The 24,105-nt window shown below is 43.1% G+C and overlaps 3 protein-coding genes across 3 annotated transcripts; 2 read left to right on the top strand and 1 right to left on the bottom strand.

Moving 5' to 3' along the window:
• Positions 1-867: 867 nt before the first annotated feature.
• Positions 868-15,445, top strand: LOC6556915 (laminin subunit alpha). Its single transcript, XM_001984126.3, has 17 exons — positions 868-1,264; positions 1,533-1,679; positions 3,484-4,108; positions 4,167-4,376; positions 4,452-4,560; positions 4,619-4,920; positions 4,985-5,257; positions 5,311-5,371; positions 5,432-6,220; positions 6,279-6,930; positions 6,999-7,505; positions 7,568-7,901; positions 7,965-8,070; positions 8,136-9,892; positions 9,956-13,319; positions 13,399-13,613; positions 13,689-15,445. Exons 1-17 carry the CDS (start codon positions 1,031-1,033, stop codon positions 15,110-15,112), a joined length of 11,109 nt encoding a protein of 3,702 aa, XP_001984162.1. The 5' UTR covers positions 868-1,030; the 3' UTR covers positions 15,113-15,445.
• A 48-nt stretch (positions 15,446-15,493) lies between these two features.
• LOC6557521 (transportin-1) lies at positions 15,494-22,731 on the bottom strand. The gene is made up of 10 exons (XM_001984127.2): positions 22,600-22,731; positions 22,113-22,237; positions 21,376-22,047; positions 20,194-21,303; positions 19,955-20,125; positions 19,722-19,893; positions 19,498-19,593; positions 18,887-18,962; positions 18,386-18,560; positions 15,494-18,318 (listed from the first exon to the last, which is right to left on the bottom strand). The coding sequence occupies exons 2-10, from the start codon at positions 22,209-22,211 to the stop codon at positions 18,211-18,213; spliced, it is 2,679 nt and encodes an 892-aa protein (XP_001984163.1). The 5' UTR covers positions 22,212-22,237; positions 22,600-22,731; the 3' UTR covers positions 15,494-18,210.
• A 318-nt stretch (positions 22,732-23,049) lies between these two features.
• LOC6557540 (splicing factor 3B subunit 6) lies at positions 23,050-24,087 on the top strand. Its single transcript, XM_001984128.3, has 3 exons — positions 23,050-23,238; positions 23,306-23,424; positions 23,501-24,087. The coding sequence occupies exons 1-3, from the start codon at positions 23,221-23,223 to the stop codon at positions 23,727-23,729; spliced, it is 366 nt and encodes a 121-aa protein (XP_001984164.1). The 5' UTR covers positions 23,050-23,220; the 3' UTR covers positions 23,730-24,087.
• The last annotated feature ends 18 nt before the right edge of the window (positions 24,088-24,105 follow it).

The following is a 24,105-nucleotide window of genomic DNA, read 5'->3' as shown; positions in this document are numbered from 1 at the left end:
GGATATGCATGAGTGCGAAGCCGTTATTCACCTTCAGTGCAGTTATTTTGCACAAGCACCAATTGAATGAACAACTTTTAGTTTAGTAAATTAGTAAATTGGTTAATAAATTGTGTTTTAACTGATCGCGTAAATATGCAAATTGATCGATCAGTCTTATTCGAGAAATTGATTTTAACATAATGGAAAAACCAAAAAACGTATACTTTTGATTTTATATAGATTGAAATTTATGCCTATAATAATAAATAATAAAAATGTTTTCTGATTAGAAATCACTTTCGCGACAGTGTAAGAATATTCCACAAAAACAGAAAAACCCTTCGCTGAGCAAAGAATATTAACACACTCATTATCTAGTTTGGATGGGAAGCGTGGGAATATGTCTTTCATAAATGACAACACTGGCGAGGCGACAAACAGCGGTAAACATTTTCCAAGAGAAACAACAAGTTTAACTCTCATGTTTAGCTTCTATTTCAGATCGCACTATTAAAAGCCGGCCGGCGTTTTGCCTCAGAGAGCGGGAGAGCGCACCAAAAGAGAGAGAGAGAGAGAGAGCTCATACAAATACTGGAAATGTAGAGAAGAAAAATAAACAAATAAGGCGAGCACAACAAACGGCGTTGAACGGCGTTATCTCAGCTCTCAGCTGTTCGATGAAGTAATAAATGGGCCGGGATCGCCGGCAGCCGACTGACGATCGTCGTGCGAGCCGAACAGTCGAATCCACGAATCCGTCAGCCACTTCTGATGCAGACATTGTGATTATTCTTTTTATTTTTTTTTTGTCTGGGTACCGAGGAAAACTTCTCGCTGCATGAAGTTCAGTTGCTCGCGACGAGCCATCCAGTGCGGTTGGATGGGCTCTGGTAAGAAATAAATAAATAATAGACGAGAAAGTGAAGTAAAAAGTGGAATACATAAAAGTGAACTGTAAACCGGAAGTAGCCCAAGATAAAGGATATTCAAGTTACAGCTGAGCTGCCAGATTGTGTGTGTGTGTGTGCTAGTGAGAGAGTATAGCACAATGGGGTCAGGTGCAGCCCCATTCTGTGCTATGGGCGTGGCCTTTGCTCTGTGCCTGCTTGTCGCGCTTTGTAATGCGGAACTGACGCCGCCATATTTTAATCTGGCCACGGGTCGCAAGATTCATGCAACTGCCACATGTGGCGAGGATACGGACGGACCCGAACTCTATTGTAAGCTGGTCGGAGCGAATACGGAAAATGATCACATCGATTATTCGGTTATTCAAGGACAAGTAAGTTAGGAACACGAATTGTATAATTATTTCCTATGTGGCTCTCAAAAACTCACCATAAGATTTCATTTCGTATTGCGAGTATACACACACAATTTTGGTGTGTGTTTCTAGAAAATTGGTTTTATTTTTGTGTGATGCTGCATTATGAAGTCCCCAACGTGCCACATGTGGTGTACATTCAAATTTGAAACTATTTTTAAACATGATACGGAGCATTTTGAAAAATAACATGTGTTTTTTGTTTTTTGGTTTTGTTTCCTTCTAGGTCTGCGATCATTGTGATCCCAATTCGCCGGAGAAGAATCATCCACCGGAGAATGCAATCGATGGCACCGGTTCCTGGTGGCAGAGTCCGCCCTTATCACGTGGCATGAAATTCAACGAAGTCAATTTGACCATCGATTTCGAACAGGTAAACAGCCAGGAAAGAAAGGTGCCCCAAAACAAAAGAGTGCCACACAAAAAAAAAAAAACCAAAACAAAAAAAAAACCAGTCGATGCAACGATTTTGTGTGTGTTCCTTTCCTATGGGTTGAGGTTCGATCATCTCAAACTCAGAGACAGAGTCAGTCTGGGGCACGTTTGGTCAGACAGGCTGCATGCTCGTAAAATTAGTGAGCGCATACTTGCTTTTGAAAACGATTTTAATGGGTTTTCATTTCATTTTCGACGTCTGCAACGGCGACGTTGCTTTTTTAGTGAAGACACAGCGAAAAATCTTGCTGAGCTGTTGAATTGAATTTTTTGTTCTTAACGCTGGTTCCCTTTGGAGTTACGGGTTATCAGCTCGTTATATGTACAAGTTCCTACACACACACACATAAATACATACATACATACATACATATGTGTGTATTTATGTTGGCCTGTCTCCCCTTACATGTTCTCTTAGAAACTGACACACAGAGGAGCATTGACTTTTGTTTGGGTTTGCTTTGCTTGTAGCGATAAGCAGCTAAAAAATGTTGTATGAAATTAAAAGATTTGTGAAGGCTTCTTGTTGCCCAGCATTTGAGCAATTCAGATGTACATGTATATATATATATATATATACATTATGTTACTGATAGCAGGCAATAAGAAACTATAGTCGCAGCCCACGCTTATCATTAAAAGTCGTGAATTGTTCTATAAAAACTTTGGGGTCACATCACATTGCGCACATCTTATCGCACTTGCAACGGAAACGCTCCAGATCATGGGGCTGTAGCTGCTTATAGCTAAGCAAGCCTTTTGGTATCGCCAGCTACAACAATTACATACCATACATACATATATGTATTTCTACTTGGAGCACTTATTTGTTTTCTAGTTGGAGAACGAAATGAGATCATCCAATAGAATGCAACAATTGCACATAATTCTTAACTCACGACGAACTTTGAAAATAAATGTGACTAGCTGAAAATAACTATTCATGAAGATATATCATGTATATAGGTTTCAGTCTTAACTCTAACATTTCAGTATAGAATTTTATGAAGCTATCAGCTGGTCATCTTATGTATGTATACGCTAACTAAATATTTGATAAGTATATAAGCCAGATTTATAAACACACAAGATCACAACTGTAAACAATATTTGTAAGTAGATATGCATATATGTACATATCCGCAGCATATGAACATCTATATATATATATTTCTACATTTGCTTCGTTTTCAATTGAATTCAAATTGAAAGCAAACATAAAACAAAATAAACAAACATTCAGCGGACGCAGATAAATTTAGTACACTGGAGAGCATGGAGTTAATTCTCTACAATGATCTCATGCAACCTCTGTAGATACAATATATATACACACACACACACACACAGACACATATTCACATGCACACAGAAATACACACATTTCTTATATGAACGCTACGCTAATGAATTTTAATGAATTTGCTTGTGGCCTGAAATGTGCTCGTGGGTAGAAAGATTGTGGAGTGGTTAGAGAAGATGTACTCCAGGAACTTCAATGAAAGTCTTAAGTATGTGTATAGTTTGTAACGCAAACAAAATACCAGAATAAGGAAAAGACTTTAGCACAAGTTAAGCGAGAATGTGGCATTGAAAAGCCGCAATAATAATTTATATGATAAAAATAAGAAATCTCCCAATTCAATTATTCATTTTTCGATTCAAACAGTCTGCAATTTTGCTAAAAGATATTCTTTATTTAAGTTATAAATCTTGTTAACAACAATTTCCAACAATTTTAGGAATTCCATGTGGCCTACTTGTTTATACGCATGGGCAATTCGCCGCGTCCCGGTCTCTGGACGCTGGAGAAGTCCACGGATTACGGCAAGACCTGGACACCCTGGCAGCATTTCTCGGACACGCCCGCTGATTGTCAGACCTACTTTGGCAAGGACACCTATAAGGCAATAACACAGGACGACGATGTGATGTGCACCATGGAATACTCGAAGATTGTGCCGCTAGAGAATGGAGAGATACCGGTGTTGTTGCTCAATGGCCGACCCTCATCCACCAACTACTTCAACTCGACGGTGCTGCAGGAATGGACACGTGCCACCAATGTGAGAATCCGTTTGTTGCGCACCAAGAATCTCTTGGGTCATCTGATGTCGGTGGCACGACAAGATCCAACGGTGACACGTCGCTACTTCTACTCGATTAAGGACATCTCGATTGGTGGACGTTGCATGTGCAACGGTCATGCCGACACCTGTGACGTCAAGGATCCCATTAGTCCAGTGCGGATACTCGCCTGTCGCTGCCAGCACCACACCTGCGGCATTCAGTGCAACCAGTGCTGTCCCGGATTCGAGCAGAAGAAGTGGCGCCAGAATACCAACGCCCGACCCTTCAACTGCGAACGTGAGTCGGACTATTCACCTACTCACAGAGAACGAAGCTAATCCTTTTTGATTTGCAGCCTGCAATTGTCATGGACACACCAACGACTGCATGTACGATGAGGACGTTAATCGCAAGGGTCTCTCGCTAGACATTCATGGTCACTACGATGGCGGTGGCGTCTGCAAGAATTGTCAGCACAATACCGAAGGCACCAATTGCAACAAGTGCAAACCGAAATACTATCGCCCCAGAGGCAAATACTGGAACGAGACGGATGTCTGCAGTCGTAAGTGCTTCTCTTAGCTGGCAGCAATCCTGCTAAACACATAAGAAACTTAACTTTATATCCATTTGCTGGCAGCTTGCAATTGTGATTTCTTCTACTCGACGGGACACTGTGAGGAGGAAACGGGCAAATGCGAGTGCCGGGCAGCTTTCCAGCCACCCAACTGTGACTCCTGCTCCTATGGGTACTTAGTGAGGCTTCTGTGTTCAATGTAACCATTTTAATCGTATCAACTTTCTTAGTTACTACGGCTATCCTCAGTGCCGTGAGTGTGAGTGCAATTTGAATGGCACCAATGGCTACAATTGCGAGGCTGTCAATGGCATTTGTCCCTGCAAGACTAACTTTGCCGGTGCCCTGTGCAAGGAGTGCGCCGAATCCTATTACGGTTTCCCCGAATGCAAAGCCTGCCAGTGCAATAAGCTTGGCTCCATCAATAACGATTGCGACATCGTCTCCGGTAATTGCACCTGTCTCAGCAATTGGGGCGGAGCTCAGTGCGAACGCTGCAAGGATGGCTACTACAACGAACCGACCTGCACATGTATGTATACAAGATACAAACGTATATTCTGGACTTGAACTTAACATTTGTTCATCCCTGATAGATTGTGACTGTGACCATCAGGGCACAGAGTCCGAGATCTGTAGCAAGGCGTCCGGTCAGTGCATTTGTCGTGAAGGTTTTGGTGGATCACGCTGCGATCGTTGCTTGCCAGGATATTACAATTATCCATCCTGCAAGCCGTGCAATTGCTCGACCACGGGCAGCTCAGCGATCACCTGTGACAACACTGGCAAATGTAATTGTCTGATCAACTACTCTGGCAAGCTGTGCAACATGTGCAGTGCTGGCTTCTACAACTATCCGGAGTGCTTGGGTAAGTGGAAGACTAAGCTGCTATCAGCCAAAATCTATAATGATTATTTTCAGCCTGCAACTGCAACGAGCACGGCTCGGAAGGCGTCACCTGCAATGAGAATGGATGTTTCTGGTAAAAAGTTGAATGCTGAAATGTTAGGCGTTATTCTATACGTAATTACTCCAATTTCAGTAAGCCCAACTTCGATGGTCGCCAATGCGAGAGATGCAAAGAATCGTTTTACAATTTCCCCGCCTGCGAGGATTGCAATTGCGATCCGGCTGGTGTGATTGAGCAATTCGCCGGCTGCGGTTCGGTGCCGGTGGGCGAGCTCTGTAAATGCAAGGAGCGTGTAACTGGCCGCATTTGTAACGAGTGCAAGCCGCTCTACTGGAACTTGACCGTGAGTAATGCGGATGGCTGCCAGGAATGTGATTGCTATATAGATGGCACCGTTTCGGGCCTGGACACTTGTGCGCCCAAATCGGGCAAATGCCACTGCAAGCCACACACGATGGGTCGTCAGTGTCATGAATGCCGAGATGGCACCTTTGATCTGGATGGATCCTCGCTGTTTGGCTGCAAGGATTGCAGTTGCGATGTCGGTGGCTCCTGGAAGAGCGAATGCGACAAGATCAGCGGCCAGTGCAAATGTCATCCGCGTGTCACAGGACGTGCCTGCACACAACCCCTGACCACTCACTACTTCCCCACACTGCATCAGTTCCAGTATGAGTACGAGGATGGATCACAGCCATCGGGTGCCCAGGTGCGCTATCAGTACGATGATGCGATCTTCCCGGACTTTAGCAGCAAGGGCTACGCCGTTTTCAATGACATACAGAACGAGGTGCGCAACGATCTAACCGTGTTCAAGTCCTCCGTCTATCGCATTGTCATCCGCTACAAGAATCCCAACGAGAAAAATGTAACGGCCAGCATACTCATCCAATCCGAGAATCCCCTGGAAGTGGATCAAACGTAAGCATTGCCACATAATCAATTTCAAATTCATATTTCACATGAGTTACGTCTGCAGCGTCAAGGTTCTCTTGCGTCCCACAACCGAGCCAGAGTTCGTCACCGTTTCTGGCCCCAAGGGCAATGTGCCCTCGGCTGTCGTACTCGATCCAGGACGCTATATGTTCACCACCAAGGCGAACAAGAATGTGATGCTGGACTATTTTGTGCTCCTGCCGGCTGCCTACTATGAGGCATCGATTCTGACACGCCACATTGCCAATCCCTGTGAGCTGGGCAACATGGAGCTATGTCGTCATTATAAATACGCAAATGTCAATGTCTTTGAGCCCGCCACTACACCCTTCATCATCGGCGCCAATGGCAAGCCCACAAATCCCACCGAGGTCTACACTGATTCGGAGCATTTACAGATTGTTAGCCATGTCGGCGATATTCCAGTGCTCAGCAATACTCAGAAGGAGCTCAACTATATTGTGGATGTGCCGCGCAGTGGTCGTTACATTTTTGTCATTGACTACATTAGCGAGAGAAACTTTGCGGTGCCCTACGATGTGAATCTAAGGCTTGGAAATGATCCGGATTCCCATTCATCCGTCTATCTGTATCCCTGCCTCTACTCCACGGTCTGCCGCACGCCCATCAATGATGACGGTCGCGAAAAGGCCTTCTACATCAACAAGGACGATCTGCAGCCAGTTACTATTTATGTGAGTGGTGCTTTCTCTGACTTTTTTTGACATTTGTCCATTTTATATAATGCATCTTGTATTTCCAGGCGGACAATGATGATATCTATCGCGTGCCCATTATATCGGTGACTGCCATTCCAGTTGAACAGTGGTCCATTGACTATATCAATCCCAGTCCCGTTTGTGTCATACACAATCAACAATGTGCAACACCAAAATTCCGTTCGGTGCCCGATTCCAAGAAGATTGAATTCGAAACGGATCATGAGGATCGTATAGCGACAAACAAGCCGCCATATGCCGCATTCGATGAGCGTGTAAAGCTGGTGCACCTGGACAACAGGCAGGATGGCTCGATTGTGATTGAATCCAAAGTGTCGGAGCCACATCGCTATGTCATACTGGTCAAGTACTATCAACCCAATCATCCCAAGTATCAGTTGACCTACACATTGACCGCTGGCAAGAATCAATACGATGGCAAATTCGATATACAACATTGCCCATCCAGCTCTGGCTGTCGTGGTGTTATACGACCCACTGGCGACGATTGGTGGTTCGATATTGAGGACGACTTCAAGTTTACCCTGACCGTAAGTTAATTATACCAATCGGTTGTTTAGATTGGGTAAAGAGAGTATTGTCAATGTTACAGAACCCCCGAGCACAAGGCGTTTGGCTAGACTATCTGGTTGTTGTGCCTCTGGATCAATACAATGACGATCTGCTCGTCGAAGAGACTTTCGATCAGACCAAGGAATTCATCAAAAACTGCGGTCACGACCATTACCACATCACACACAACGCGAGCGAGTTCTGCAAGAGCGCTGTCTTCTCTCTGACAGCCGACTACAACAGCGGAGCCTTGTCCTGCAATTGTGACTATGCCGGCTCCACGAGCTTCGAGTGTCATCCATTTGGTGGGCAGTGCCAGTGTCGCAAGAATGTCATCGGTCGTCAGTGCACAGCTTGTCGCACAGGCTACTACGGTAAGGGAGCAGAAATCTTTTTATTTCTCATTAATATTAATTGTATTTTGTTTTTTTTTATAGGCTTCCCCGATTGCAAAGTTTGCGATTGTCCCAGCACTGCCATGTGTGAGGCCACCACCGGTGAATGCATGTGTCCACCGAATGTGATTGGTGCCTTGTGTGACAAGTAAATTAACAAATATATCCAGACGCCAAAAGATTAGATACTCAATTGCCATGTCTTCATTACAGATGCGCACCGAATACATATGGCTTCCATCAGGTGATTGGCTGCGAGGAGTGCAACTGCAATTATATGGGCATCGCAAATGGTAAACAGCAGTGCGACATGTTGAACGGTTCCTGCGAGTGTCGCGACAACATTGTGGGTCGTGCCTGCGATGGCTGTGCCCATGGATTCTATGATTTTCCACGCTGCAGCCGATGCACCTGCCACAAGCCGGGCACTGAGCTGGAGGTGTGCAATAAGATCGATGGCAGTTGTTTCTGCAAGGAGAATGTTTTGGGACGCGATTGCGATCAATGCAAGGATGGCACATACAATCTGAGGGATGACAATCCCGAGGGCTGCACCACTTGCTTCTGCTTTGGCAAAACGTCACGCTGCGACAGCGCCTATCTGCGTGTCTACAATGTCAGCCTGATGCGGGAGAAGGCGGTCTACTCGGCTGATTTCCACGCCAAGAACATCGAGTTTGAGTTGTGGGAACTATCGCCGAATGAACTGGTTCTCAACGAGACAACGCTACAGGCGGACTTCTCCATCAGAGAGTCATCCGATCAACGTGTCGCTTATTTTGGCGTACTCGACTATCTGCTCAATCAAAACAGTCACATTTCCGCTTATGGTGGCGATCTTGGCTACACTCTCTACTTCACGTCGGGCTTTGTGGGCAACGCCATTGTCGCACCGGATGTGATCTTGCTCAGCGCAGATCACATTCTCGTACACCAGAGCTACGAGCAGCCCAGCAGCAATTTGCCATTTAAGAATCGCTTACAGATGGTCGAGACTAATTTCCAGACGCAGACGGGCAAGTCTGTGAGTCGTGCGGATTTCATGATGGCACTGCGTGATCTCAAGACGATCTTCATACGTGCCAATTACTGGGAGCAAACGTTGAATACACAGCTCTCCGATGTCTATCTAACACTCGCCGATGAGGATGCCGATGGCACGGGCGAATATCAATTCCTGGCCGTGGAGCATTGTCACTGCCCGGCTGGCTACACGGGCCACTCTTGCGAGGACTGTGCGCCTGGCTATCATCGTTTGAACAATGGTCCCTACGGCGGCTATTGCGTGCCATGCGACTGCAATGGCCATGCCGAAACCTGCGACTGTGCGACGGGAATCTGCAAGGATTGCCAGCACTCAACGCGTGGCGATCACTGCGAACATTGTGTGGCCGGATATTATGGCAATGCCACATATGGCACACCACACGACTGCATGATCTGCGCCTGTCCACTGCCCTATGATTCCAATAATTTCGCCATCGGTTGCGAGATCTCCGAGTCGGGCACCGAGATCCATTGTGAGTGCATGCGTGGCTATACGGGTCCCCGCTGTGAGGCCTGTGCAAATGGCTTCTTCGGCTCACCGGAGACGCCCGGTGATTTCTGCAAACCCTGCGAATGCTCCGGCAACATCAATCCCAACGAGCAAGGCTCCTGCGATACACGCACCGGTGAATGTCTGCGCTGTCTGAACAACACCTCGGGTATGGCGTGTAATCTTTGCGCCCCGGGCTTCTATGGTGATGCCATCAATCTGAAGAACTGCCAGAGCTGTGACTGCGATGAGGTGGGCACCCTGCAATGTGATCCGGCCGTCGGCAAATGCAAATGCCATGAGAATGTCATCGGTGAACGCTGTGATCGCTGCAAGCCAGATCATTATGGCTTCGATTCCGGCACCGGTTGCCGTGCCTGCGATTGTGGTGCTGCCTCCAATTCCACACAATGCGATGAGCACACAGGACACTGTAATTAATACCAAACTGTTAAACTGCCATCAGATCTGACATTTTTCCCCTTTTTAAATGTAGGTTTCTGCAAACCTGGAGTTACGGGTCGTCAATGTGATCGCTGCACTGTGGATCACTGGCGCTATGAGAAGGATGGATGCACACCGTGCAATTGCAATGAGGGGTATTCCCGTGCCGGCACCGGCTGTAATCCACATACGGGTCAATGCGTCTGCCTGCCTGGTGTCATTGGTGATCGCTGTGAGGCATGTCCAAATCGCTGGGTCCTAACCGAAGATGGCTGCATGGAGTGTAACAATTGTCATCATGCTCTGCTCGACGTCACCGACAAGTTGCGCTATCAGATCGATGGTGTGCTACAGGATTTCCAAACGGTTACTATGGCTTTCTTCACCAGCCAGAAGCTAAACTACTACGACCAACTGGCCGAAGATCTGGAACCCAAAGTGCGAGCACTGGAACCGAACAGTGTCAACCTGATGCCGTCGCAGGAGCTCAACAGCGAACTGGAGGCGGCCAGCAAAGCCTACGCCAAGCAGGTGAATCAAACGCTGGGCAATGCATTTGACATACGCCAGAGATCGGGTGTGCTGCTGAAAAATGTATCCGCTGTGCATGAGGAGGCTTTGAACAGCGTAGACCAGGCGAAGGCTGCCATTGTCGCCGTCGACTCCTTGTCACAGAATCTGGAAGCAACGGCTAGCACCAAGATCGATGCTGCTCTGGAGCAGGCGCAGCGCATTCTCAACGCTATTAATAGCACCCAAATCGAGCTGCAGTCCAATGAACTGGGTCTGGACAAGGGACGACAGCTGTACGAGGATATCACTCAACTGGTGGAGCCCATTCAATTGCAGAACCTCAGTCTGAATGCGCTCAAGAATGACATTGGTGAGTTCAGTGACAAGCTGGAGGATCTGTATAACTGGAGCGCTCAATCGCAGAGTCAGTCCGGCGATGTGGAAGTCATAAATGTGGTCAATTCGCGTTCATACAACAATTCCAAATTTGATACGGTGTCCGAGCAGCAGCAGGGTGCCGAGAACAACATCAAGGAAGCGGGCAACTTTCTGATCAACGGAGATCTGACACTCGATCAGATCGACACCAAGCTCGTTGCTCTGCGCGGTGCACTGCAGGAGCTCAAGTCGGTGAACAAGGATGTCGATGAGTATCTGCCAGAGCGCGACATGCAGCACCAGGAAGCCGATGAGCTTACCCTAAAGGCGGAGCTACATGCCGCCGAGCTAGACGTACGCGCCAAGGATCTGGCCAATCAATATGCCGACATGACCGCAAGCGCCGAGCCAGCGATCCAAGCGGCCACCGCATACAGCACAATTGTGGAGGCCGTCAAGGCAGCCAAACAGTTTAGTGAGGATGCCATAAATGCGGCGGGCAATGCCAATGAAAAATCCGATGGTATTCAGGAGCGTGCCGGCAGTGCTGATATGGAATCTGCGGAGCTGTTGCAGAAAGCTCGTCAGGCGCTGGTTAAGGTGCAGGATGATTTGGAGCCGCGACTCAATGGTTCCGCCGGCAAGGTTGAGGGTATCTCCCATCAAAATGCCGCCACCGATAATCAGCTCAAGGATATAAATATACTCATTAAAAAATTGCCGGCGGAGACGCAGCGTGACATGTGGAAGAGCTCGAATAGCAATGCTAGTGATGCCCTGGACATCCTACAGGATGTACTCGAAATCCTCAAGCCTGTTAGCTCGCAAACGCCCAAGGAGCTGGATAAGGCGCGCAACATTAGTCGACTTGTGGACATCACCAACAAGGACATCTCGCAAGCCAACAATCAACTGGACAACGTGGTCATCTCCATACCCACTCTTGAAGATCGGGCCAACGACATCGATAAGCAGCAGCAGAACTTCGGTGAGAAGAGCCAACAGCTCGGCGACGACATTGAGCAACTGAAGCGTCAACTCGAAACAGCTCGACGCACTGCCAACAGCATCCAGGTTGGCGTCAAGTTCACACCGAGCACCGTGCTGGAGCTGAAGACGCCAGAGAAAACGCCACTGCTGGCCACCAAGACCAAATTGTCGACGTTCTTCCGCACGAAAAACCCGGATGGCTTCCTGCTCTATCTGGGCAATGACAATAAGACCATTCAGAAGAATAACGACTTTGTCGCCATGGAGATTGTCAATGGCTATCCAATCATGACCATCGATTTGGGCAATGGACCCGAGCGCATCGGCAGCAGCAAGTATGTCGCCGATGGCAATTGGTATGAGGCCATCATCAATCGCGTGGGTTCCAAGGCCGAGCTGACCATACGCGAACAGTTGCCCAATGGCACTGTGACGAATCATGTCGTTGATAAAAATTTGGTTGGCACCAATAATGTGTTGCATGTGGATCGCAATAGTCGATTGTTTGTTGGCGGCTATCCAGGTGCGTCCGACTTCAATGTACCCGATGACATAACGACCACACCGTTCACTGGCGAAATGGAGAATCTGCGCATTGGCGATGAGAATGTTGGTCTCTGGAACTTTGTCTACGGGGAGGACAATAATCAGGGCGTACGCGAACGTGATAAGTTGCTCGACGAGCAAAAGCCCGTCACTGGTCTGAGGTTCAAGGGCAACGGATATGCTCAACTGAATACGAGACAAATCAACTTCCGGGCCCGTTCCAGTATCCAGTTTCGCTTTAAGGCCGAGAGGGATGCCAGCAATGGTCTGTTATTCTTCTATGGACGCGACAATTACATGGCCATTCAGATGGTCAGAGGTGCCATCATTTTCCTCTACAAGCTGGGCGATGCTACTTTCACCTTGGGCAACCAGGATCGCTATAATGACAATCAATGGCATCATGTTAATGCCGAACGTGATGGTCGCAGTGGCGTCCTCAAGATAGACGACATTCTAATTTCCCAGAGGACAGAGACTCAAGCTGGCGATATGCAGCTACCCAAGCTGAAGCGCATGTACTTTGGCGGCTTTCCGGGACGAAGAAATCACACCGATTTGGTAGAACAGGACTTCGATGGATGCATCGATAATGTTGTCATATCGCATTACAATTTGGATCTGACGCAGAATGTAAATGCTACAGGTGTCGTTGAGGGCTGTGCCCCCAAATATTCCACAACATTGTCGTATCTTCCCGAAGAGTATGGTTTCCTACGCATTGCGAATATCTCCTCGCAGAACAATTTCTATGTGGTGCTACGGTTCAAGACGCTCCAGCCCAATGGCGTACTCTTCTATGCTGCCAATCATGGCCAGAGCGCAAACATTGGTCTTACTCTGGACGGCGGTTATCTCAAGCTGCACAGCATGGACAGCGAACTGACCATTGATAATCGGCAGTATAACGATGGCGAGGATCATGTGGTAACGGTTCAGCACAATGAAAACGAGCTGAGACTCTCCGTCGATGATGACGAAGATAAGCGGTATGAACAACCCAAATAATTAATACTTTTTGAATCTTGAACATATATTTATTTATCTTTTGCTTTTTGTATCAATTAGTATCGGATTTGTACAACCGCTGGAGATAGAGGGCGGTGATATATTCTTTGGGGGACTGCCCGATAACTTTATACCACCAAAGGGTGCAATCTCCAATTTGGCCTACTTTGTGGGTTGCATCAGCGATGTGACTGTCAACGGGGAGATTATCAACTTTGCGGATAGTGCTGAGAAAAAGGGAGGTAACATCAATGGTTGTACACAGGACAATTTAGGTATGTTGCAAACAAGATCAACTAAACGAGTCAAATATTACTATAAATTTTCCCATTTTTTTAATGTTTTATTAGCTTATGAGGCTGGCATGTTGCCCACATACTATCCAAGTGGAGCCAATGAGGTGGAGCCGCCTCCAAACATGCATATCCATACGAATGCAAAACCAACCACAACAACAACGACAACTACAACAAGCAGACCAACACCATCACTCAGAACAACAACACCAACAACTACAAGAACAACAACAACCACCACAAGTACAACAACGACCACTACAGAGTCGCCGGCATCAATGAAAGACTTGCTAGTAAAGCCACAGCCCAAATTAAATCTGCCCAGCCATCCCAGCTGCAAGCTGCCCATCAGTCCCAACTACGATGTTGACTTTATCGAGGCTGGCTATCGGTTCTATTCGCTGCAAGAGCAGTACTTGGTATTCAACAAACTGCCCGGTTTTATGAGCGAACAATACGATATGAGCATGTCTATCCGCACCAACTATCCAAATGGTATATTATTCTATGCCGCCAGCCAGGAGAGTAATGACTTCATAGCGGTCCATTTGCTGGACGGTCGTGTGCATCACCTGGTGAGAGTTGGTAACACCGTCCAGGCGAACATAACCAGCGAACAGGAATTGCTCGATGGCGAGTGGCATACGGTGCAGTTCGTGCGTACCAATAGCAGGATTAGCCTCAGCATTGACGGCATAGAGCAGGAGGGCTCTGTTGATCTGTACAGTGAACAGGATATCAGTCCGCCAAGCCTGATTACCTTCCCCGTTTATGTGGGCGGCATCACCAGATTTTTGGAAGTAGAACTTAAGAATCAATTCAATTTCGATAGCAATCCCTATTACAATGGCTGCATTAGAGACATCAAGGTCAATGGATTGGCGCTGGATGAAGCGCCTACGGAGCATCACGTTGTGCCATGTTCGGATCAAGTGGAAAGTGGCGTATTCTTCCATCAGGACAAGGGCTATGTGAAACTCTTTGACCGCTTCATGGTTGGCGCTGATGTTACCATCAGCTTTGACTTCCGGCCACGTGATCCGAATGGTTTACTCTTCTCGGTGCATGGCAAGAGCTCATATCTAATTCTGGAGCTGATCAACAACACGGTCACCTTCACAGTCAAGTCGGATGCGAAGAATACGGTAGTGACCAACTACACACTGCCGGATAATGCCAGCTATTGTGATGGCAAATGGCGCAATGTACTGGCCATTAAATCAAAGTTTGTCATCACCATTGCCGTTGACCATGTCAGCTCGCAGCCAGGGTTGGGCAACGATAGTTCAGCCATCACCAAAACTCATCGTCCATTGTTTATGGGCGGTCATCATGCGTTCAACAAGGCGCCGGGCATCAAGACCAGAAAGACCTTCAGTGGCTGCATGAAGAACGTTAAAATCAACAACAAGGATATATCCATAACGAAAAATCTAATTTATGGCGATATCTGGCAAGGTGTTTGCCCCTTAAACTAAAACTCAACTCTACACAAATGCCGTTGAACTCTGCATCTGATTACGGACACAAAGTGTGGAGAGATGACAACATCCAGAATTCGAAAGGACTACGAACGAACAAAATACGAACAATCTTTTCGACGGGCTGCCAAATTAGCTGGAAGTTCGATTAACTCAAGAACTTACAGTCAAACCGTTCGTCGTACATGAACATGTATATCCATTTATAAGTATACTCTTGTGACAATCTATTAAAATCAATATTAAATTTTCTTGTAATTTTGACAAAATATATCTTGTAACTTGCTTGCCTTAAATAAATATTAAATCATCTTGAAGAATACACATAAATTCTGTTTTTCTTTTTTGTGCAACCCACTAAAATAAAAAAACATAGCATTTCAGTTTGTTGATAATGTTATACATACATATTTATTTAGGTTTCTGATTAGTTTACACAACTCTCGTTGAGGAGAATTGGATGCACAAGCATCAGCATTTAGCAGAGAGACAATAGAATTATGCAATAGTTCAAGTTTTAGTTGATCGTAATACTTGAATGATAGATAGTTATTCCATAGTTCTATTGAGACTCCATAATGTGCATTGGATAGTTTACATCTTTTTCTTATTGTGTAAAGGATTCGTTATTTTCTATACATACATTATTTCCGAATACATATCTACATTTCTTGTAAAATTGTAAAATTCCGATTGAAGTTTTCCAAGAAATTAAATTTTTTTTTTTTAAATATGAATAGGAATATATATATAGGTGTGTCTACGAAATATTTCTATTCAGTATTGCCGATGTGCTTCTATGCATGTGTGTGTGTGTGTGCGAAACATATTTATTGTAAACAAATAGGCATTTTTTTAAAACAATTAAAAATATTTCCAATGTTCTTGTTAATCAGATTTGATTGTTTCTTCCAAACATTTTTCAATAGTAATGGAGTAAAACGAAATCAAATCCTAGCTGGTATTATTAATAAATATATTCATATTTTCTATGTATTGTGTGTAGTTTTTGCTTTTCTGATAAATTTATTATATAGTTTTTTTCATTTAATTATTTGTTTACTGCTTAAACGCTAATCACTAAGATCACCCGAGAGAGATACAAACGCACGCGAACGCGACCGAAATTCCGCGATGAATTCGGTTTAAGGTACAACGAAATCACGATTTATTTATTTTTTATTGAGTTTTAGTTTTGCTTTTGCTTTCAGTTATTTGGAGTTATCAGTTATGTGTTTGATTCCATGTTTATTGGGGACTCGGGGGCGAAAGTCCCGTATTGTTAGTTTTATATATATGTATATATTGTATTTAGTTTAACCGCGACGCGAACGAACGACCCGAATTTACATTATTATCACACGTTCCCCCATTGTTTTGTTTTCGAAATTAAATAAAAATACAAACTCTGCTTAACAGAAGTCTGCATATAATTAATACTATTACTTAAATTTACTTTGTTTTTCTGAGTTGATTTGTGTTGTTTGGTTTTTTTTATACTTTTTATTTTTAGTTTTTTGATCCGCGACAATTTCAAAGACTTTTGTTTTCCATTTAGTAGTACACTTTACACCTAATCGTTAAAAATTTGTTCTGTACAAAAATTATAAGGTAACGCTAGCCAGATGTAACGCTGAAACGATTCTATACAAATTATAGCAAGTTTGCAAAAAAAAATATATATATATATGTAATTAAATATGCTCCTATACAAAAATTATATAATACTTTTAAAAGTGAATCAGTCAATGGGTTGCTTGGATTATGTTTTTGTTTTTCTTTTTTGTTTAACATTTCTTAAGGATCGCACAAAATAAATATCATATTCAACGGAATTCTAATCTCATGTTCTTTGTTTAACAAAAACCAACTAAACAACAATAAATAAAAAAAAAAAGGAAATCATCTAAATTGCGTAGTATATAAATATCAAGTCGTATACATTATAAGTAAATTTGTATCAGTAACAGTTGCACTATTATTATTTATCAGTTTTTTATTTGTTTTATAACCCGACGATATACGATACGATACGAGATACGAGCGAGCGAACGAACGAGCGACGATAATACGCGAACGCGAAACCGTTAGGACCCGAAACGCGACGATTAATTTTTTGTTTTGTTTTCCTTTTCTTTTTGTTATATAAAGTGTTGGGAATAGTTGTGAAATTCATTCGGTAAATGATGAATAATGCATGTATGCATGTATATGTTATTGAACGGAGTTTTTTATTTTTATAACATCAGTCTTTGTTGATATCAAATATTTTGTAACATTTATATTTCTTGCAGAAATTATTGTTTTTACTATTTTAGCACAAGTTTATTTTGATCTTCATTTCACAATTGGCCCAACCCCTTTTTTATTTTAGTTACCGATTACGATAGTTGCTTTGATTGACGTTATTTCATATTATATCATTATTTTTTTGTTTAATTTACGCGAGACGAAGCGCAATATCAATTGTTTGCTTAAATTGAAATTAGTTAGCGATAAGTAAACACAGTATATATCAGCATATTCAAGTGTTTTTATATAGATTGGATTGCGGTTTATATAGCTATAGCACTGGATCCGGTTTAAGTACAGCCGGAACTCTCATTTACGTAATTATAATTTGATACAATCTTTATAGAATTGTCTACTATTCAAACGGACTGACAAATCATATCCAAATCCAATAGAACTCTACTAGTTCATCTAATTTTTGCATTGCCTATATATCGATATATATTAATATATGTATACATATATGTATATATATATATATTGTATGTATATATCTGTTTGGGTTAAATGGATATATTTTAGGTAGTTATATATGTGTAGTTTTTAGATATTGTATTAGTTTGCTGCTTTTTTCTTCTCGTTTTGTGATTGACTTTATAAGTTGAAATTCCAGATAATAATGTAATTGTATTATTCGAACAGCATCGAATAAGCTTATTTAAACATTTGTCTGCTACTGTGCTTACACTAAGTTTAAAGACGATGACACGCTTACTCTCATACTTGAACATAATTGTCTAGTTAATTAGTTGCTTAGTTGTTGGGTGGTGAATATGGACTGTGCTACTGAAGCCAGTGCCACCTTAGATGTTGTACATGGTAACCAAGCGTTCAGCCAAAGTTGGCGGGAATTGATCAACAAATCGACGCCAATTCTCCTCACCGACTTGTGTCTTGAAGCCGTGCAGAATCTGTAATAATTTCAAATTACATTTGTTAGCGATAAACAAAACTTATGAGCAATAATAAGCGCCACACCTTTTGTATCATTTGATGCAGATCTTGTGGCGGAGTCACCCATGAGGCTATCGCATCGCAGAAGAATATAAAGTCAGGCACTACACCAGCTGGATTAACGGTTATCATGTGGCACATGCCACGGAAGGCCGAGTCCTTTTCGTCATTATCTCGTATGTGACGCAGCGATGTGCACCTGTGTTTCAGATATAGCATACAAGAAATGCATTAGCGATAACATTTATTAACTGAGCATGCCACAGGCAAACACTCAAATCGAAGCAAAACAAAAGAAAAGAGATAGAAAAACAAATGAAGAACAGCACAAAAGAAATTTTGAATATTACAAATGGAAAATTACTGTTGTGTGTCTTTTGAATACATATCTTTCTTTTTTTGTTTTGTTTAAGCTTAATTTAAGTTGTTTCAGTTGGAGTTGGAAGGGATAGTAAATGCAATCAGGATAAGATGTAATGGTGAAGTTAAGCAAGGAAAACTATATTTGATAAATGTGTTACACACCACTGTCGTACAAATTCGGGCAAATAAGGAGCCACTTCAACTGGGCACACATAACCTAGACGACCGATTGTTATTGCTAAAAGAACAGAAAAATATAAATAAATCAACTGAATAAATTATATTACATTTGTTGTTTGGTTTGGTTTTGGTTTGTTTGTTTCGAATTGATTGATTTTGATTGAAACGTTTTCTATTCAATCGATTAATGGCATATACAACAATAAATTTGAACATACATCAATATTGACAATATAATTAGTATATATGTGTATATATTAGTATTTATGCAATATGCTTTTGTTGTTGTTGTTATTATTATTTTGGTTTTTGTTGCAATTGGCGACAATGCGTCACATGCATCATTAAATGAAACCAGAAGCAAATGTTTAGACTGTCGTAAATAGCTTGCGCACATACATTGTGTACATAAATATATGTACAGACACAAACACACACATATATATATACATATATATATATATATATATATATATATATATATATATACATAAACACATACATAAAACTATATATATATAGAATATCTGCATATACATTGCATACAGTTTATGTAATTTGCTTAGCATCCGATTATATTAATGTGTACGCACCTGTATTCTCCAGCAGAGTCTTAGGCGTATTCGGGCGATTGATGATGATGAAGAGATCGGTTAGTACAAGGTGTATGTACTGTTTGGTTTCCTCACCTGCAGATAATGTAAACAATGTGTTTATAAATAAATGCTCAAGTATTTTTATGTACGTGTCTAAGAACTAATAAAATTCATAAACACATACAAATTAAAACCGGCCGAGAAAAGAATCCCTTACTCACCCAATTTCATGCATATTTCACCAATAGCCCACGTTGCGTTGTTGCACACCGAAATAAAATCGGGATTTAAATTTTGACCCAATATAGGAAAGAATTCGGCCATAAACGGATGCACATGTGGAAAACAGGCCTTGGTCAAATCACCGAGCAGTGCAAATGAAGATTGACGCACCTAGAACAAGGACAGTATATTAGCAATGCATATATATTATTTGATCTGAGTATAAACTCACTTCTGGCAGAACATCTTGCATGCACTGGTAAAGCAGATGCATGATACTGCTATTGGCTACCAGGGTCTCAATGTGCCTGTCCAGACCCTCGGCCAGGCCAGACAGCAGATCCAAGGCCACAATCATGCGTTCCTTATCGGGATGATCGAAGGTGTGATTCTGCTTGCAGAGCTGCAAAAATGCAAATGTAAGTTTACCATATTTTAAGTGATGATTTAAGGCTTGCTTATTGGCCGTACCATTTCCTGATTGATTGTTTGTTCAATTAGCGATATGCATCGCCTGTAGACCGGATCGCAATAGGGTAGAAAGCCCGATTGCAGCGCAGTTGCAATGCTGGACAAGCATTCGAGCAATGGAAACAGATCCTTGTCATCGTCCTTAAGCAAATTCCATTTGGCAATTAGTGGCGGCATCAATATATCAATATATTGTGGCTTATTCAGATGATGACCAACAGAGTCAGCCAAAGTGCCAACAGCATCGTACAAGATCAATAAATTCTTATGCTGATATTTGGAGAAGGCGAAAACAAGAGTTTTCAGTATATACTCCAGATAGGGCACCAGTTCGGTGCATGCTTCCTCCTCGAGTGTGGCAAATGCCGAACAGGCTGCCTCCTGCACGCGTTTATTGGAATCCAAAATGCGCTTCAGCAGCTCTTCCATCAGCGGCTTTAGATACTGATCATGAGGCTGATTGACCACCCAATTGGCGTAACGACCAACAGTCCAACAGGTGATAGAACGCACCAGCGCCTTCTTGTCGGACAAGCAGCTAATCAGATACGGTATCAATTCGGGCAGATGCTGAATCATGCCCGTCATGCAGCCCTCGGCAATGGCGCCCAAGGCAAGCACGCCGCTCTCTTTGATAACCCAGTCCTGATGAAACAGAGTATCCTTGAGTATGGGCAGCACAATGGGCAGACAATCCTCGCGGAATACGTTTGCCAGTACATCAAGGGCGGCGGCGCTGCATTTTCGCAAATTCCATTCAGATAGTGAACTATCATCGTCTAGGCCATCATCAAATTCATCATCATCATCCTCGCCGCCGGCCGCCTGACTGGCCTCACCACTTTTTATAGTGTGTGTGCGTGATTTGTGAAAGCGCGGACGTATATCCTCTTCGCGATCCGGCACCATATCATCCTCCTCCACATTGCCCTTGAGCAGTATAATATCGATCTCCGAGTATCTCATTCCACGCACCAGCACCGGTGCCAGCTGAGCCAAGTAGGGCGCAAGCACATCCTTGCAAATACTCTGCTCCGCCAGCGACAGCCAAAACTCGGATGCCTCGAGGGCCACGCCCTCATCAGAATCCTGTGTGCGCAGCAGCATATACTGAGCGTGGAAAAATATACAAGAGTTGTTATAAATAAATATATACATATATATATCTATAAAGTTAATTACCTCAATAATCTGCGACATGTGTGGCAGCAGCCTGTCCATTCGCACCTCGAGCAGCATGACTAGACCGTGGCAGACATTCTTGCGAACCTCGTGATCCTCGTCTGATGACAGATTGAACAGATTCTCGATGAATGTATCAATGTGCACCATCAGCGCCTGAGATCGGTTGATAATGAACTGATTTATGCATGCAATCGCATGCGAACGTATCTTGGGATTGGTATGCTTGAAGTACTGCAAAAATTTGGGTATCATAACGTTCAACGGCCTGTTGAGTGCCGCCGAATCCAAAATCTCAGCGGAATCCTCGCAAATCTTTTGCAGCGCACTGAACGCACCCTCGCACACATTATAATCCTGGTTATCGAGCATGTCGCACAGGGATGGCAACAACTGCGGCCAGTTCTGCAGGCCACCATTGCTAGCTATTGTGGTGATCAGAATGCCGACTGTGGCACGTATCAGTGCCGATTCATCGCCCACTGCTTGCAGGCACTCGTGTTTTATATACTCGACAATCTCCGGTTGCAAATTACTGCCGTGCATACGTATATTATTCTTGAGAATTAAGCCGCTCAACGAGCGCGTGGGTTCATCTTCTGATTTCAATTTTGTCAGCACATAAATTAAATAATTGTTGAAGTCTGGATATCGATTGAATTCCTCCAATTTCTATTCACAATATAAATCAAGTTATTTAAAAATTGATTCATTTAATTTGTTCGATTGTTATTTACCATTTGCACAGCCACTTGGGTCGCTGTGTCCGGTGATTGAGATTCCTTTAAGATCCCAATGATCTGCTGTAGACCTTCAGCCTGAGGTTCCCACGTCATTTCGATGCCGTTTATTAAGTGAGATGCTGCCGATACGTTTGTGTGTGTGCAAATTAATTAGTAAAACCATCTAAGCCAAAACCCAAATCCAAATCCAACCCCAATCTAAGCGAGTTGAACGCCCTCTCAAAGGGTAGTGCGAGGAACTTTGTCCGAGGCCATCTCTTCACACATACATACACTCACATATACAGACTTACACTCACACACACACACACTCATACACAAACACACACGCAGTTATACAGAGAGTGTGAAGAAAAAAACACACACATAATGTAATAACTACTACTTGAGAATTGTCGTCGCAGCCGCCATGTTCTTTGTGCGTATTAGACACACTTGCGCTTGACCTTTTCTTAGCGCTAAAGCTCTAATTTGAACTTACCTTCAATAATGTTGGATGTGAATTAAAACTAATTTTCTGGGTACACTTGATAAACCCCGTAATTTTCTCTTTTTTCACTTTTCTGCCAGATGAAATTTTTTGTGGTGTTTCAGTGTGACCAACTGAGTGACTGAACGGCCACCAGTCACAATGCCATCGATAACATAGTAGTGCTGTAAATCGCTTAAATCTATTGAGAATGAAATGTTATAGTCACAGTGACTACTCTACTAAGTAAATAACTATAGTTTGCCTACAGATTTATTTTTATTTGTGCCATAGAATAGTAACAAAACCTATAGCTTTTAATGTTTTGCGATAGTTAGATATTTTGGAAAAATATTATAATATATAATAATTTGGCGCTGTTAAAAAGATGTTTACTGTTATGCTAATAGCAGTTTCGTGCCATGTTAACTAACATAATGTGATTGCTTAACATAATATATTCACTATTTGTTTGGGTTTGAGGCCAGACAGACATACCCATTAAATTTAAACAAAGGACCACGTTTCAGGACATTCATCCCGAGGTCAACAAGCAAACAGCAGCAGCTTCATCCAGACACTCAAGTGAAAGTTTTTGTGCTAGTCGCATTTCAAGAGCAGTTGCGACCAGACATGAACAAGCGCAACAACGTGAGCGACGCCGCACACAAAGGAACAATTAAAGCATAATCAAATAAAAAAATCAACTTTATTTCAGATTCGGCTGCCGCCGGAGGTGAATCGGCTGCTGTATGTGCGTAATTTGCCATATAAGATCACATCGGATGAAATGTACGATATATTTGGCAAATTTGGTGCCATACGCCAAATCCGCGTGTAAGTGTTATAATAAAATACTCTTATAATCAAATACTCTAATTGATAATTAATCATTTTCAATTATTATTGACAGTGGCAATACGCCGGAGACACGCGGCACTGCATTCGTTGTCTACGAGGACATTTTCGATGCGAAAAACGCCTGCGACCATTTATCCGGCTTTAATGTGTGCAACCGCTATCTTGTCGTCCTTTATTACCAATCCAACAAAGCCTTTAAGCGTGTGGATGTGGACAAGAAACAGGAGGAGCTGAACAACATCAAGTCCAAGTACAATTTAAAAACACCGGAGGCACCTTAGAAGAAAGTCGTTTGTCGTCGCCAGTTCATGTCGAACTTTCCTTCCTTCTGCACATCCAGCAAATTTTTACAACTTTTTATCAAAATGCTCAAAAAACGGCGTAAAAATTTGTATATCTTTTTACAATTTTGCTACCAATCTACTTGTAGTTTTTGAAAGAATTTCCATCATTTTTATTTCAATATCAACATCAAGCATCATCGATCATCACCACGTATCACACACAAACGTTTGGCACTTCGGGAAACTTGTTCAGCTCAAAGTTCCAAACTGTTCGCAAACCATAACAAAAAGAAACACATACTCATCAAAAATAACAAGCAAGTAAAAACAACAAAAAAAAAATGGTAAAATTCAACACTTGTTTGCTTGGGGG

This window comes from Drosophila grimshawi, unplaced genomic scaffold, assembly GCF_018153295.1.
Source record: "Drosophila grimshawi isolate 15287-2541.00 unplaced genomic scaffold, ASM1815329v1 contig_44, whole genome shotgun sequence".
NCBI lineage: Eukaryota > Metazoa > Arthropoda > Insecta > Diptera > Drosophilidae > Drosophila > Drosophila grimshawi.
The sequence above is the reverse complement of the archived record's forward strand: the minus strand, read 5'-3'. Positions and strand labels throughout refer to the sequence as shown.